Source organism: Cervus canadensis, chromosome 23 (genome assembly GCF_019320065.1).
Source record: "Cervus canadensis isolate Bull #8, Minnesota chromosome 23, ASM1932006v1, whole genome shotgun sequence".
Classification (NCBI taxonomy): domain Eukaryota; kingdom Metazoa; phylum Chordata; class Mammalia; order Artiodactyla; family Cervidae; genus Cervus; species Cervus canadensis.
In genome coordinates, this window is record NC_057408.1 from 39,335,214 (window position 1) to 39,349,764 (window position 14,551).

The following is a 14,551-nucleotide window of genomic DNA, read 5'->3' on the forward strand; positions in this document are numbered from 1 at the left end:
CCCATGAACCCTGATGAGATTATAGACAACTTGTGAAAACTTGATATGCCCATGATCCTCTCCTCACACATGTGGACATGTTATATCTCCATTTATTCAATCCTTATTTCATATTTTTCAAAAATGTTTTAAAATTTACTTTATAAGCTTCTACATATTCTTTAATAGATTAAAACGTAGGTATCTTACACTTTGGAGAAGGAAGTGGCAACCCGCTCCAATATTCTTATCTGGGAAACCCCATGGACAGAGGAGCCTGGTGGGCTACAGTCCGTGGGGTTGCAAAGAGTTGGACACAATTGGCACAATTTTGAGCACAACGCAAAACAGCACCACCACCATCTTACATTTTACATTGTGATTGTGAATGGAATTTTCAGATTGCAATCCAGATTTGGTAACAACTAATTTTTTTAATGCTACTGATCTTTTTCAGTGCTACTCTTGTAGGAAAAAAATGTCCCTAAACTCTCATTACCTCCTATTATTAATTTATAGAGTTTCTTGCATTTTCCATGTAGATATTCTTCCTCTTATACCTATCTTTTTTCTTTTATTATTGCTTTGGCCAATGAAATTTTAAAGGTATTAATTCCTGATATCCTTACTTATTTTTCCTTCGCATTCTCGGGAATGTTTCTAAAATATCTCTATTTATAGTAAACTGTTTGTTGGAAGGTTTTGGTTTATACCCTTTAACAGGTTAAAGAAATTTTCTCTTTTCCTTCCTATTTTGCCACAATAATTTTTTCATTGTTGATTGTTTTTGTTCATTGTTAATTCATATCAACTTCTTTTGGGAATGGTTCTTTTCCTTTAATATATTGATGTATTACATGAAAATATTGTTGATAATGAATCATTTTTAAATTTCTGAGATTATTAAATCATAGTTCCTCTGTACTGTCTTCAATTAAAATAATGAGCTCCTAGATGGTACAAACCATTCCATCAATCAGTAAGTATTTATTAATCACCCTCTTATTACTAATAAATCAACTTCAGTCTTAAACCAAGCAACAAATTAGGAGAACACTTTTACTTTGCATTCAGAAAATACAGATGGTAAATTATTTTCTTGCTCGGCAAAGAGGAGAGAAGAATTAAGAACCCATCGTTAACTACTTTTGCATAAGAAATTGGGCCAAAACGTAACAGCTTAAACCAACATAGCTTCACTTTCTCACAAAGTTTCTGGGGGTCAAGAATGAAGAGGTGCTTAGCTGGGTGGTTTTGGCTCAAGGTCTCTGACAAGATTGCAATCAAGTTCTTGGTTGGAGTGGCAGTCATCTGAACAGGCTGGAGAATCTGCTTCCAATATCACTCACAGGGCTGTTCATTTCCTCACCATGTGAGTCTTTCCACAGAGCTGCTCACACAACATGGGAGCTGGCTCCCCCCAGATCTAATGATCTGAGAGAATGAGAGAGAAAACCCAGGATAGAAGTCACAGCTCTGTGTGTGTGTGTGTGTGTGTGTGTGTTGGATATCTTCTACCATATTCTATTCAGTACAAGAGAGTCACTAAGTCCAGCCCACACTCAAAAGGAAGAGAATTCTGCTTAATTTCTTAAAGGGAAAAACTACCAAATAATTTGAAAGCCTTTTTTAAAAATCACACTTATGAATACTTTTTGTTCCCTTGACGTTAAATAACAGATCCTTCAACACTATTTCACTGTCTTTCACAATGTATCCCTTTGAGCTAGGGGATTGTCCTAGCTAGCTCAAAGTTGTCCCCTTTGAGCTAGGCAGAGCAAGGCTTTACTTTATTCTCGTGTCAACCATAATGTTAACCAGACCATTTTATGCTCCACCCTAGCCCTGGAGAAGGAAAAGGCAACCCACTGACCCACTGCAGGATTCTTGCCTGAGAAATGCCATGGACAGAGGAGCCTGGCAGGATACACTCCATGGGAGCACAAAAGAGTCAAATATGGCTTAGCAACTAAAGAACAAAAACTAGCCCTGGAAAATAACTGAAAATGTGGTGCTCTGAAATTTTGAATTCTGTGCTAAGAACACGAAAATGGTATAAGATGATATTTTGGTGCTGATTTGATTATGGCTAGTCCTGATGTTTTTTTGAAACCTGTAATTGGAATATCAAATAGTGTTACTTTATTCTTAGCATATTGTATTTTTATACACATGTAAACCCATTTAGAGGATTTGTGTGGTATGATATATGCATTATAGCATTTAATATGAAAGTCAGGTTTATGTGATATATAGGAGTTAGCAGCTATCATGAATTTATGTAGGCAGACAAAGTAACTTGGATTAAAAACAAGTGTATTAAAACAAGAAAATGAAGAATCTCTCATTCTTATAAGAACCAAACCGGAAAGCCCAGAATACTGGAGGAATCAAACTGGAGTCTCCTGCATTGCAGGCAGATTCTTTACCAACTGAACTATCAGGGAAGCCCCATTCTTATGAGACAATATTAATTTATTCTGTTTTACTGTCAAAGAGTATCTAGCTTTAAAGTGTAAATTAATGTCAAGAACCTAGTTAAATTTAATCCGAAGATATATTTTGCCAAATGTGTAAATGAGTTTTGTACATGGTATGCAGTACTCACAAGGATACATTATACACAGTGCTCACATTAACACAAAATCACCAGCTCTATCTCAGTACATCATGTCAAAATGGACATTGACTCATTTTCCTCCTCATAAATAGGTACATACATAGTGATCATTATCTCAAAAGAAGTATCATTGAATTCCAACTTTGAACTTCCTTTAGCAAAGAGTTCACAAAGCAGGTATTAGAGGCAAGCTACTAAGTGTGCTACACATTTGAACTGGTCAGAAACCATTGTCAGAAAACTCTGTCTTCCTCTTTGCCATTTTAAATGGTTCAAAGTACATACCAGCTGTTTCCTGATTCCGCTTTCCTGACATCGTTGATCCCTCACTTCCTCTTTTCGTATACAAAATCAAGGGCAACAAAGTTGAGGTTCTCTTCCCAAAATGACTCTTCCTGCCCGAATATTCTCCTCCTTAGACTTTTATAAGAATATTCCATTCTCTCCCAAAATTCTTGAAATCCTTGCTTGGGGCTTATCAGTAGGCCAGTCCATCTGGCAACGGCTTTCGTTCTTTTTTCTGAGTACACGGCAAGTCCTCAGAGTGCCCTTGCTAACCTCTCCCCTCAGTGTGTTTATGTCCCTCTCTGTCCTTTATTGCTTCTTCTATCACTCACTTCCTCATCCCACCTCACCGTCCCTAAAATTTGAATGAGAGGGCAGGCATGTAATCATTTCAGGAAATGATTATGCTTCAGTAAAGTAATCATTGGCATATTTCATTCCAAAATCGCTGGGTTAATTGAAGTTGATGAGATCAAAACCTGTTTCCGTTACTTTGGTCCCACCTGAATTCTGCATCCACCTGAAGGACTTTTCCACTCACAACTTAATTCCCTCTCTCTCTTTCTTTTGTTGTTCAGTCGCTCAGTCATGTCTGACTCTTTGTGACCCCATGGACTGCAGCACACCATGCTTCCCTGTCCTTCACTATTTCTTGGAGTTTGCTCAACCTCATGTCCACTGAGTCAGTGATGCCATCCAACCATCTCAACCTCGATCATCCCCTTCTCCTCCCAATTCAATCTTTCCCAGCATCAGGGTCTTTTCCAATGAGTTGACCCTTGCATCAGGTGGCCAAAATATTGGAGCTTCAGCATCAGTCCTTCCAATGAATATTCAGGACTATTTTCCTTTAGGATGAACTGGTTGGATCTCCTTGCAGTCCAAGGGACTCTCAAGTCCTCTCCAACACCACAGTTCGAAAGCATCAATTCTTTGGCACTCAGCCTTTTTGTGGTCCAGCTCTCACATCCATACATGACTACTGGAAAAGCCATAACTTTCACTATATGGACCTTTTTTAGGCAAAGTGATGTCTCTTCTTTTCAATATGCTGTCTAGGTTTGTCATAGCTTTTCTTCCAAGGAGTAAGCGTCTCTTAATTTCATGGCTTCAGTCACCCTCCACAGTGATTTTGGAGCCCAAGCTCTTTTTCTTTAATTTTCCTTTGTGTATTTTTGTGAGTCTTTCATTTACTTGGTTTATTTTTTCTCTCTTCTTCCATTATTTTGTAAGTTCCTGAATGTCTTATTCACTCCTTCACTTTTGACACTAAAATTTTACCATTTCACTTTATTGAGTTAGTATCAGTAAGTATTTATTGAGTGACCACTGTTGGCTGACATCTTACAATTGGGCTTTTATCATAACCATTTTCCTAGAAGGGTGTCATTATGACCAACTCTTAATCAACTGTCCTTTCCAGGTCTTAAATATTTTTCTATATATGTATAAATATGTTTATATAGATATAGTTGATCATTGTATTGTCTTTAATGTGCACATATATGCATATATATGTGACTTTTATTGGATTCTGATTATTCTTTAAGAATGCCTTCAGTTATTCTCTTCCTGGTTTATCTTTTCATAGAGGCTTATTAGCTATAGATTTCTGAGATATTGCTCTTTCTTAGTTGATACTTAAAGAACGTCTCTACTTAAGTAGCTTCAGTTACCACTTAAAGTACTAATTTAAGACCTTTGTGGCTACCTTAAGCTAGAGCACAGAAGAGTGAATAAAATTGACTTACTATATACAGCAGCTTCTCCTCATTTAAGATGTGGGTATGGGAAACATTCAATTCACTTTGGTTGATAAGCTCCCACTTGGAAAATCTTCCGCACATTGAAAAAAATGTCCACTTGTAAAAAAAACCTTACCTTCACTTTTTTTTTTTTTTTGCATGGGCGGGGCAAACCCCCTTTTTTTTTTTTTTTTTCTTACCTTCACTTTTAAGAAATCTTCTGGAATTCATCTTCCTTTTATTTGCCTTCTGTCATATTTGTGTATATCATAATAATAGAATAATTCTTTGACTAAAGTGTTCTAGTGTCTTAATGAACATATAGGCACAGCATACCCTCACCCCACTGTCTGTCAGAGTTGGCAGAAAAATTTCAATATTATATTAAAATTATTAAAATATTTATTTAAATAAATATTGAAATATTACAGAAAAATTAATATTGACAGATTTTCCTCTTCAAAAAGTGATTTGCCATTTAGTTCAATAGCCTAAATTATCTGAAATGCCCAGAAACTAATCTCAAGTAATGTATTTCAGCATTTACCAAGATAAAATAGCTTTAGAGTCAAGGTTATTTTTTTCATCCTAAATGAACCAATTAATCAAGAATAGAGATTTTGTTTTCTGTGGATTTATCTAGATACCTATGTGTGGCTTTTTTCAATGCATTATGAAGATCATAAAGATAAAGAATTCACAGGGAGTAGCATGTAGCTACTTTAAAGATGGTGATTTTTAAGTAAACTGTTTTATTGAAATATGCACACAGGAAGCTCCACAAGTCATATGGGCACTGCTTGATGAGGTTTTGCAAGCCTCCCTTAAATGTAACCAGTACCCAAAATAATAAATAGAACATAAAATGGCCATTTTATGTGCCGTTTTAATTCCTTTATGAAGAAATATTCAATATGAAATTTTTGGCATTTATTTCTTTGTTCTGGAAAACACATCTAAAAAGAAAGCAACATAAACAGTTATTCATATTATCAAAAAATAAAAGCATTTTCAGTGATAGAAACCTATGAGTAAATATTTTTAATATTTTTTGGTTAATTTTCATGAAGCTAATTTTTTTGAAAATAATTATAACAATTCTGTATGGTACAGCTATGCTAGTTGTTGAAGGACAAGTGTAAATTGCCTTGGTAACACTTCTACTGTGGTTTTTTTGTTGTTTGTTTTTGTTTTTATATTAAATTTCCCAAAGATGGAGAATGCCTCACAGGAGAAATTTTTCTTTCTCTGTATAGTTTCCGCATTTAAAGTCACTTGTAAACGTTACGTCCACTGTACTTGAGTGCAGTGAGATGTTCCTATGTCACATAGTCAGAGGGAGGTAGATTAATAGGGAATTCTAGCTGGAAATTTCTTCCCTGTTATTGTTCTCCCTAGCAGTTGATGGCTAAGTTAATTCTCTTTAGTTTTGTCATGCTCTAAAGCACACATTGCCAAGCCATTGTAGGGTTTTATGAGGAGAAAAAAAAGAAGTCTACGGTGTCCATCAAAGTCTTCAAGTTGCATTTTTAAACTTTGGCCTGACCTGATGTGCCATTCAAAGAAGCTTCAAAAGATTATTTTTAAAGAAAGGTTCAATATGTCCCGAGGCTATCGGTTTTGAGTTAAACTGGGTGAAGTAGAAATATTTTACTCATCAGCTTTGCAGTCACAGAGTTTGCTTCAGCTAGAACAAAACTGCTGAGGCATTTAGAGAAAATTAACCCCCCATCCTGGCGGCCAGATGTGACTGGTTTCTGATGAATGCACATGAGTGGGCTGAAAAATCAAGAGACTGTGAAATTCCTGTCAGGCCCGTACAGTGCGGAATGGGCTATTGACTGCTTTCTATATTTCCCTCCATCATTCTTCTTGAACACTGCCATTAATTTCCTCTCCCGCTCTGACTTGTGTTTTTGCCCCCCTCCTTCTCCCCTGTAGTTCTGTCAGCTGCAAAGGAGGATACACAAGTTGTGGCAGAAGCACTTCGAGCTGGTGGTCTTCTACAGCCAGATGAGGCTGGCCAAGTTCCAGACAGACTCTCAAGAGAGTATTCAGAAAATATTAGCTGTGCAGGTAGGTGACTGCAGGGAAGTGGGAAAGATCATTCTGATCTAGATTGAAAAGCAAATGATGGGTAGTGTGATGAAGCATTAAAACCATATCCCATCAGAGTTTTATAAATTTTTAACCTCTTTAATAAACTGGAATTGCATGAAGGATGAATTCAGTAAGTTAGCATATACACCATGCATACTTTGGGGGAAAAGGGAAATTGAACTTCTCTCTCACAGACCTCAGGATGGATTTTTATACATACATTTGATATACGTATAGATTTTCCCATCTTCAGGCTTTGCAGACACTGCTCGGCTGTTTAAAAGACACTGTCAACAGTTGCCTTGTGTTGCTTTTGTGTGAAATCTACTTCAGTGAATATGATAGTTGTGATTATTCTATTTAACTGTTTTCTTTCCCCTTCTGCTTTTGCAAGAGGCTCATCATCCTAAGCCAATTTGGAGATGACTTTATTTGAAAAATAAGCAATTGGGGAGGAGAATGTTTTAATAACTGTGGTTCCAGATACATGTGAAATTTTACTCTGTAGAAACGTCTGGTGGATCAGTTGTCCTTATTTTAAGACTCTGATCTCTTTTGGAAGCCCATATTAACTGTTTGAAGACTATTATTTGAAAACCACTTACATTTTTAGCAAATGAATATTTTGCTATTTGAAATGTTACAATGTGTATAAAACAATCTTCCAAAAGAAAACATCCACCACCAGTTCTATCAAGAATAAAAAGTTCCTCTTCTATTAAAAAGTAACATCATAAAAAACCATAGTTTTTATTAACTTAAGGTATTAACAATGCATGCCGAAACTGACCGAACAAAATTCTTTTCTAAATATCTTAATTATGTGTGCATTTCATGATGCTTTTAATGCCCTTAAACAAGTGGGTGTTGCAAAGCTCTTCCAAAGCTATTTCAAAATTTCGTTTTTACTTGTGGCTATTTTTGCTGTTTCCTTCTGAGGAGTATGTAGATAGATACATAGACAAATACCCCATATATAATGGAGAAGGAAATGGCAACCCACTCCAGTATTCTTGCCCAGTGAATCCCATGGACAGAGGAGCCTGGTGGGCTGCTGTCCATGGGGTCGCATGGAGTCGGACACGACTGAAGTGACTTAGCATGGATGCGTGCATTGGAGAAGGAAATGGCAACCCACTCCAGTGTTCTTGCCTGGAGAATCCCAGGGACAGAGGGGCCTGGTGGCCTGTGCACAGAGTTGGACACGACAAGCGATTCAGCAGCAGCAGCAGCCCCACATATAAAGTATGAAAGTTGAAAATGTGTCCGTTGCTCAGTCTGGCTAAATCTTTGCCACCCATGGATTGTAGCCCACCAGGTTCCTCTGTTCATGGTATTTCCCAGGAAAAAATACTAAAGTGGGTAGCCATTCCCTTTGCCAGGAGATCTTCCCAACCCATGGTTCAAACCCAGATCTCCTGCACTGCAGGCAAGTTCCTTACCTTTTGAGCCACCAGGAAAGTCCATAAAAAGAATATATGTACTTTAACAAATATATGTATATATATGCTTTATTTATATACTTTATATGAGTTCTATTGATAATGGATTGCAACAAAGATTTTAAATAATTGGAGAAATTTAAATTTTTGGAAAGTCAGTGCTTAAAATGTGTAGGTTTAATAGGAATTCATATGTGAATTTGAGTATAAACTATAATTTCAGTGTTTTAGAAATTATATTTCTTTCCTTAAAAATGCCTGTTAACATTTAGTATATTAAAAATTAGAGTGGTTTAACCCATGATTTTCTTTTAAACATTCAAAGGTGATCTGCATGTTCTAGTTATTATCTTAAAATCCTATATTTCTGCCCAAATGTAAACATTCTTAAAAGTCTTACAGTGATAAATTTGCATTGTGAATTATGGTGTATTTTGAAATATTGATAATGTCAATAGAAATTATTTGAATTTGGGTAAAATGAATTCTAAATCCATAATCTTCAATAGTCCTTATTCTAATTTTGCATTAGGAATTCACCAATACTTTCTTTACCAAACTTGATTTTAAATTACTTATCTTCATGACTATTACATCCCAGCTGAAGTTCACTTCAGAAATGATAGGACCATATCAGCAGGAAAATTCAAGTACTCAATACCTAGAGATACAGCAGCAAGACTGGGTTGTATTTGGGGAACTTAAGGAGCATAACATAGTGGATTCTCTTCTTATCTACTGGAGATACCTTCCATTTAGAAAATCTCAAGTTTGACTTTTAATCAAAATTTGAAAATATCATTTTCATGATCTTGCCATAAAACTATAGAAACATGTGCAATCCTCTGGAAAAATTCAAGTCCAAACCCCTCAACATGGTACACAGTCCCCAGCTCCTGCTAACCTTCCCAGCTTCATCCATCTCCACACAAGTTCCTTCAGTCAATTTTATCCACTCCAAAATTCCTACTAATCAAGACACCTTCTATTTATTCCTTCTTCTCCTCCTTTTTCTGCAATACCCTTTCTTACCTTTCCTGTTAAAGAACACCTGACTCAAATCAAACATCTCCTTTGCAAAATCCTTCCCGAGTTCTTCCCCCTCCTTCCTCTTCCAGGTGAATTAATTTCCACCTTCATTGATCTCCTATTGTAGTCTGTGCACAACACCATAACACAGTGATATTTTCAGCAGCTAATGCTTCCCACCTGTTGGTAAGCCCTCCTTCCTAGAGGATTCTAAATTCCCTTGGGGCTTTGCACCAGCAGTGAAATTAGCTCAATTCTTGTTCCATTTTTAAGGGTGTATGGTAACAAGGCCACCAAGGAGACTGAAAGTATCCCATGCCCATCTTGTTTTCACCTATTACGTGTGCTCAGTTGCTCAGTCGTGTCTGACTGTGAGACCCCATGGACTGCAGCCCGCCAGGCTTAGCAGCAGCAGCGTGTCCATGTTGGGCACTCTAATGTTTTATATTTTGAAAGTAGCATTGTAATCATGCCATAAGGCATTAGTGAACTATTTGACAAGAAAATCATCTGATGAACCTTCTGAAAAGTAAACTGTATGTGTAACTGAGCAATAAGTAATTCAAAATACATGTTGAACAGAAAAGGGCAACTTTGTTTCATCCTTGAGCTTGGAGCAGTCCCTTGCAAGACCATCAAAACGCATAATTGGCAGCTCTTGCAGATGGCAGAAACCCAGGTGGGCCGATAAGCTTTTGAATTACACGATCAAGCAGGAACCAATAAAATGAACTATATCTGGAATGAAGAATCTGCATATTTAACATTGAAGCCACTTATATCAATGTACATATAGGGATTTTAGTTCACCATAATTTCAAAATGAGCCAAAGAGAGCTACTACAAATTTAGAGCCAATGCCATGATTCAGCTTTAAGCAAGTAAGACATCTTAACTCCGACCATATGCAGTATATAGTCCTAAGATCACATATGAGCCCATATAGAGTGAGTACTGTGATTTCATTTTAACATCATTATTGTTCTCTTTTTACTTTTAATGTATTTAATGCTGTGATCACATTAACTTGTTGTAGCAAGCCTGGCGTGCTACACTCCGTGGGGTCACACAGAGTCAGACACGACTTAATGACTGAACAGCAACAACGATGCTGTGATATTTTATACTTCTTTGGTAATTAATTTGGAAAAAAAGACTCATCATAGACTCATCATTTAACTGAAAGAATGTGATGCGGCTAGACCATGTTGATGTGATCGTAGGCTGTAAGGCACAGGTGTTTTGTTTGGTTAAAGGATACAGTAACTCTCATTGCTCTGTTTCAAAAGTTGAGTACTTCTGCAATATTTTATACAGGTTTGGAAAGTTTAGTTTATGGGTCATATTGATTCACTTGAGAGTGAATCAATCACACAGTTTAAAGTAACATGTTTACAGATTGGTCATAAAAGCAAATCCATCTTATTTAGAAGATATGTACTTCAGACAAATAGAAACAGAATGAAGAGCTTCAAAAAAAGAATAAGAAGTTCTCATTTAAAAGGGGGCTTCCCAGGTGGCACAAGAATCCACCTGCCAATACCAATTTAAGAGAGATGAGAAAGAAGTAAAATTTAGAATGCGTTAAGTATAGAAGACTTCAGCATGGCAAACATCTAAATGACCACTAAATGAAGGTCTGTGGGTGAATATGTTGAAGAGCTCCAGAGGGCAACATCTGGACCAATGATGGCAGAGTCTGGAAGATGGGTTTGGGCCCAGTAGGAATACATTTTTCTAACAAGTGATGCTGTCCAAACGTGTGCTGCTGATACTCAAGCAGAAGCTCCTGCAGTGGTAGAGGGAAAGCAAATGGCCTAAGAGGCAGCCAGAAATCACCTCCTCCCAGGGCTCCTCCTGGAATACTCTCCTGATCCCCTTACACAACATCTGTTTGTGTGTCCATATCTCTACCCACTAGGATGTCAGCCTCCTCAGTTGGAAAGCATATCCTGGCACCAACTATAATTCTCAAAACATAGTAAGTACTCAAAAATATTTGTTGAGTGAATTTATTATTAAGTGAACTAGTTTATTAAGATTGAGTGTGATAACCTCAAAGGCTCTTTTTCAGCTCTTGGTGCCTACAGTTATGTAGATAATAAAAAAGAAGAATTCTTGAGGTGCTTTGCCAGAGATTTTGATGGCACGGAAGTAAGGTAATCATTTCACATACACACATGCGTGTATGCACACACAAAAACACACATAATACATATAGGGACAGCCCAATTTCCTATTTCTGAAAAAGAACTGTACCAATGAAAAGAAGTCAGAAAAAAAAAAAAAAAGCCACAGGGTAGAAATCTAAAATAACTTAGTAATGTGATATAAGAGAAAATCTCTGAAGCTATGTGATCTCTTTAAAGACCAAAGAAATTATAGAAATTTAGATTTTTAAAATAAATTCATTTAGAGATATTATGATTGAGGAATAACATTATATTGCTAATCTTTACTGATTAATTCTAAACAGAAGATATTAAAATATAGTTGCCAGTAGTAAGACTATCTACTAAGAAGTTCTGGAGATGAGATTTGTCACTCCCAAACTACTAGGGAAACAAAAGTGTCGTAAAAGGTTGAACAATTCAAAATTCAGGAAAGAGGACAGAAAGAGTATAATAATGAACAAAAAAGTCCAAACATATTAGTAACCATAATAGCTAAATGATTTCATTACACAATTTAAAGAACAGGTTTGCAGATTGGTCATAAAAGCAAAATCCATCTCATCTAGAAGTTATGTACTTCAGACAAATAGAAATGGAATGAAGAGCTTAGAAAAAAAAAATATGAAGTTCTAATTTAAATAGGGGCTTCCCAGGTGGTGCTAGTGATAAAGAATCTGCCTACCAATGCCAGAGACATAAGACACAAGGGTTCAGTCCCTAGGTTGGGGAGATCCCCTTGAGAAGGAAATGGCAACCCACTCCAGTATCTTTGCCTAAAAATTCCATAGACAGAGGGACCGGGCGTGCTACAGTCCATGGAGTCACAAAGAGTTGGAGAGGGCTGAGCACATAAACACAATTTAAAAAGAGAGAGAGACTTAAAAGCAAAAAGAATCAGAACACTAAAATATGGATATTTCACATTGATAGAATATAAATATAACTTATTAAGGCACACAATAATGAATGTAATGCACATGACAAAATAAATTCAGAATATATAATGTTAGAACTGACTGAAAACCAGAGAAAACTTTAAAAATTTACAGTCACAATAGACAATATTAGCAAATCTCTTTGAACTTTATAAAATTAAAAGAAAATGAGGGTTTCACATAACAAAACCTGTAAGTTTTGGTTCAACTACAGAGAAATTCAACTTTAGAAAAGCAGTTCAGTTCAGTTCAGTCGCTCAGTCGTGTCCGACTCTTTGCGACCCCATGAACCACAGCACAGCAGGCCTCCCTGTCCATCACCAGCTGCCGGAGTCTACCCAAACCCATGTCCATTGAGTCAGTGATGCCATCCAACTATCTCATCCTCTGTCATCCCCTTCTCCTCCTGCCCTCATGTTACTGTAATTTAATTTAATGACAGGTTAAAAGAGATATATTATATATTTCTAAATATTACATTACTAAATATATGCTGAAAACACTTAATATCAAGGCAACGTATACTTACTCTAATAAAAGTCACAAAAAGAATTTATAATAAAATTCTCTTAACTTAGTAAAATGCATTAAGTGATACATTACTGGAAGCATCTTACTTAAATCAGGAAAAAAGTAATGATTCCTGGCTATCGTCATTATTGCGCATCACTGCTCTGAAGCGTTAGTAGTAAGTCAAGAAAAATAGTACACTGTGTGGGAAAAGGGCAAAACTATCATTATGATCTGATAATATGGTGTTTCTCTTAGAAAATCTAGGAGAATCAACCAGAAATGCATTAGAGGTAATAAGACAGTTCTTTAAAATGGCAGCCTGAGATAATAGAGTTCCTAAAAATCAACCTAACAACAAGTTGTGTGTGTGCTCAGTCGTGTCTGAATCTTTGCAACCCTGTGGACTATAGCCCGCCAGGCTCCTCTATATGGAATTTCCCAGGCAAGAATACTGGAGGGAGTTGCCATTCCCTTCTCCAGGAGATCTTCCCCACCCAGGGACAGAACCCACGTCTCTGGTGTATCCTACATTAGCAGGTGGAGTCTTACCACTGATACACATGGGAAGCCCTAACAAAAAGTTTGCTTAAACCTGTTAGAGAAAGCTTCTAAAAAACCCTGAAAAGATATAAGCAAAGACTTAAATAAAAAATTAAATACGTATTATTTTCATGGATAAGAATATTATACGTATTGGGAAAATGCCAATTTTAAAAGAAAATTTCACATTTGAAAAATCTATAAATTCAATACAGTCATACTTGAAATCAAGACAAGATTTTTTAGTGAAGCTTGAGAAAGTGATTCTAAATGCTTTTGGAAGATAAAAATCCACCAAAATAGCTCTGACTTTTTTTTTTAGCTCTGACTTTTTTTAAAAAAGAACAATTATTGCTGAAGTCAGGAATTTATGTCTTTGGATAGCAACATATATTTTTTAAAAGCTGTATCAATTGAATTAAACAGCATAACATTGATTTATAAGTAGATCAAAAGCTCTATAAAACAGAAGAGCAATTGGTAAACTTTTTCTTTCAAGGATCAGTTAGTAAATATTATAAGCTTTGCAGGACATTCAGTCTTTGTTGCAATTACTCAATCCTTGTAGCAGGAAAGCAGCCTTAGAAGATAGTATATGAATAGATGGAACTGTGTTCCAATAAAATTTCATTTACAAAATGGGCAGCAAGCCTGAGGCTATGCCCTGAAATAGAGCACCCAGGAATGCCCCAGGATTATTAGAAATTTAGAATGTAATAAAAGTAGGATTTCAAATTGTATAAGATGAGGGTGGATTATTCACTTCTCAGCTATCTGACGGATGAAAGTAAATATCTGAGGGATAAAGTAAAGTAGATTATTTTATGTTTATATAAATTTTAGAATAAGCATTAGAAATTTTATAGTATCTTTTTTAAAATACAGCCTACTGAATAGTATTGAAGCAACAAAGGCCTTCTTCTCTAGAGAACAAATGTATGGTTATGGGGGGAAGGGATAGTTAGGGAGTTTGAATATGGCATGTACACACTGCTATATTTAAATAGATAACCAACAAGGACCTACTGTGTAGCACAAGGATCTCTGCTCAATATTATGTAACAACCTAAATGAGAAAAGAATTTGAAAATAGATACATGTTTATGTATAACTGAATCATTTTGCCGTACACCTGAAAGTAACACAACATTGGTAATCAGCTATGCTGTAATATAAAATAAAAAGTTAT

General features: G+C 36.1%; 1 protein-coding gene across 1 annotated transcript in view; it reads left to right on the forward strand.

Moving 5' to 3' along the window:
- Positions 1 to 14,551, forward strand: part of CCDC178 (coiled-coil domain containing 178) — a 369,825-nt gene that overhangs the window by 321,063 nt on the left and 34,211 nt on the right. Inside the window, exon 19 of the mRNA XM_043444502.1 lies at positions 6,571 to 6,705. Within this exon, the coding sequence (XP_043300437.1) occupies positions 6,571 to 6,705 (135 nt within the window). The remainder of the gene's footprint in view (positions 1 to 6,570; positions 6,706 to 14,551) is intronic.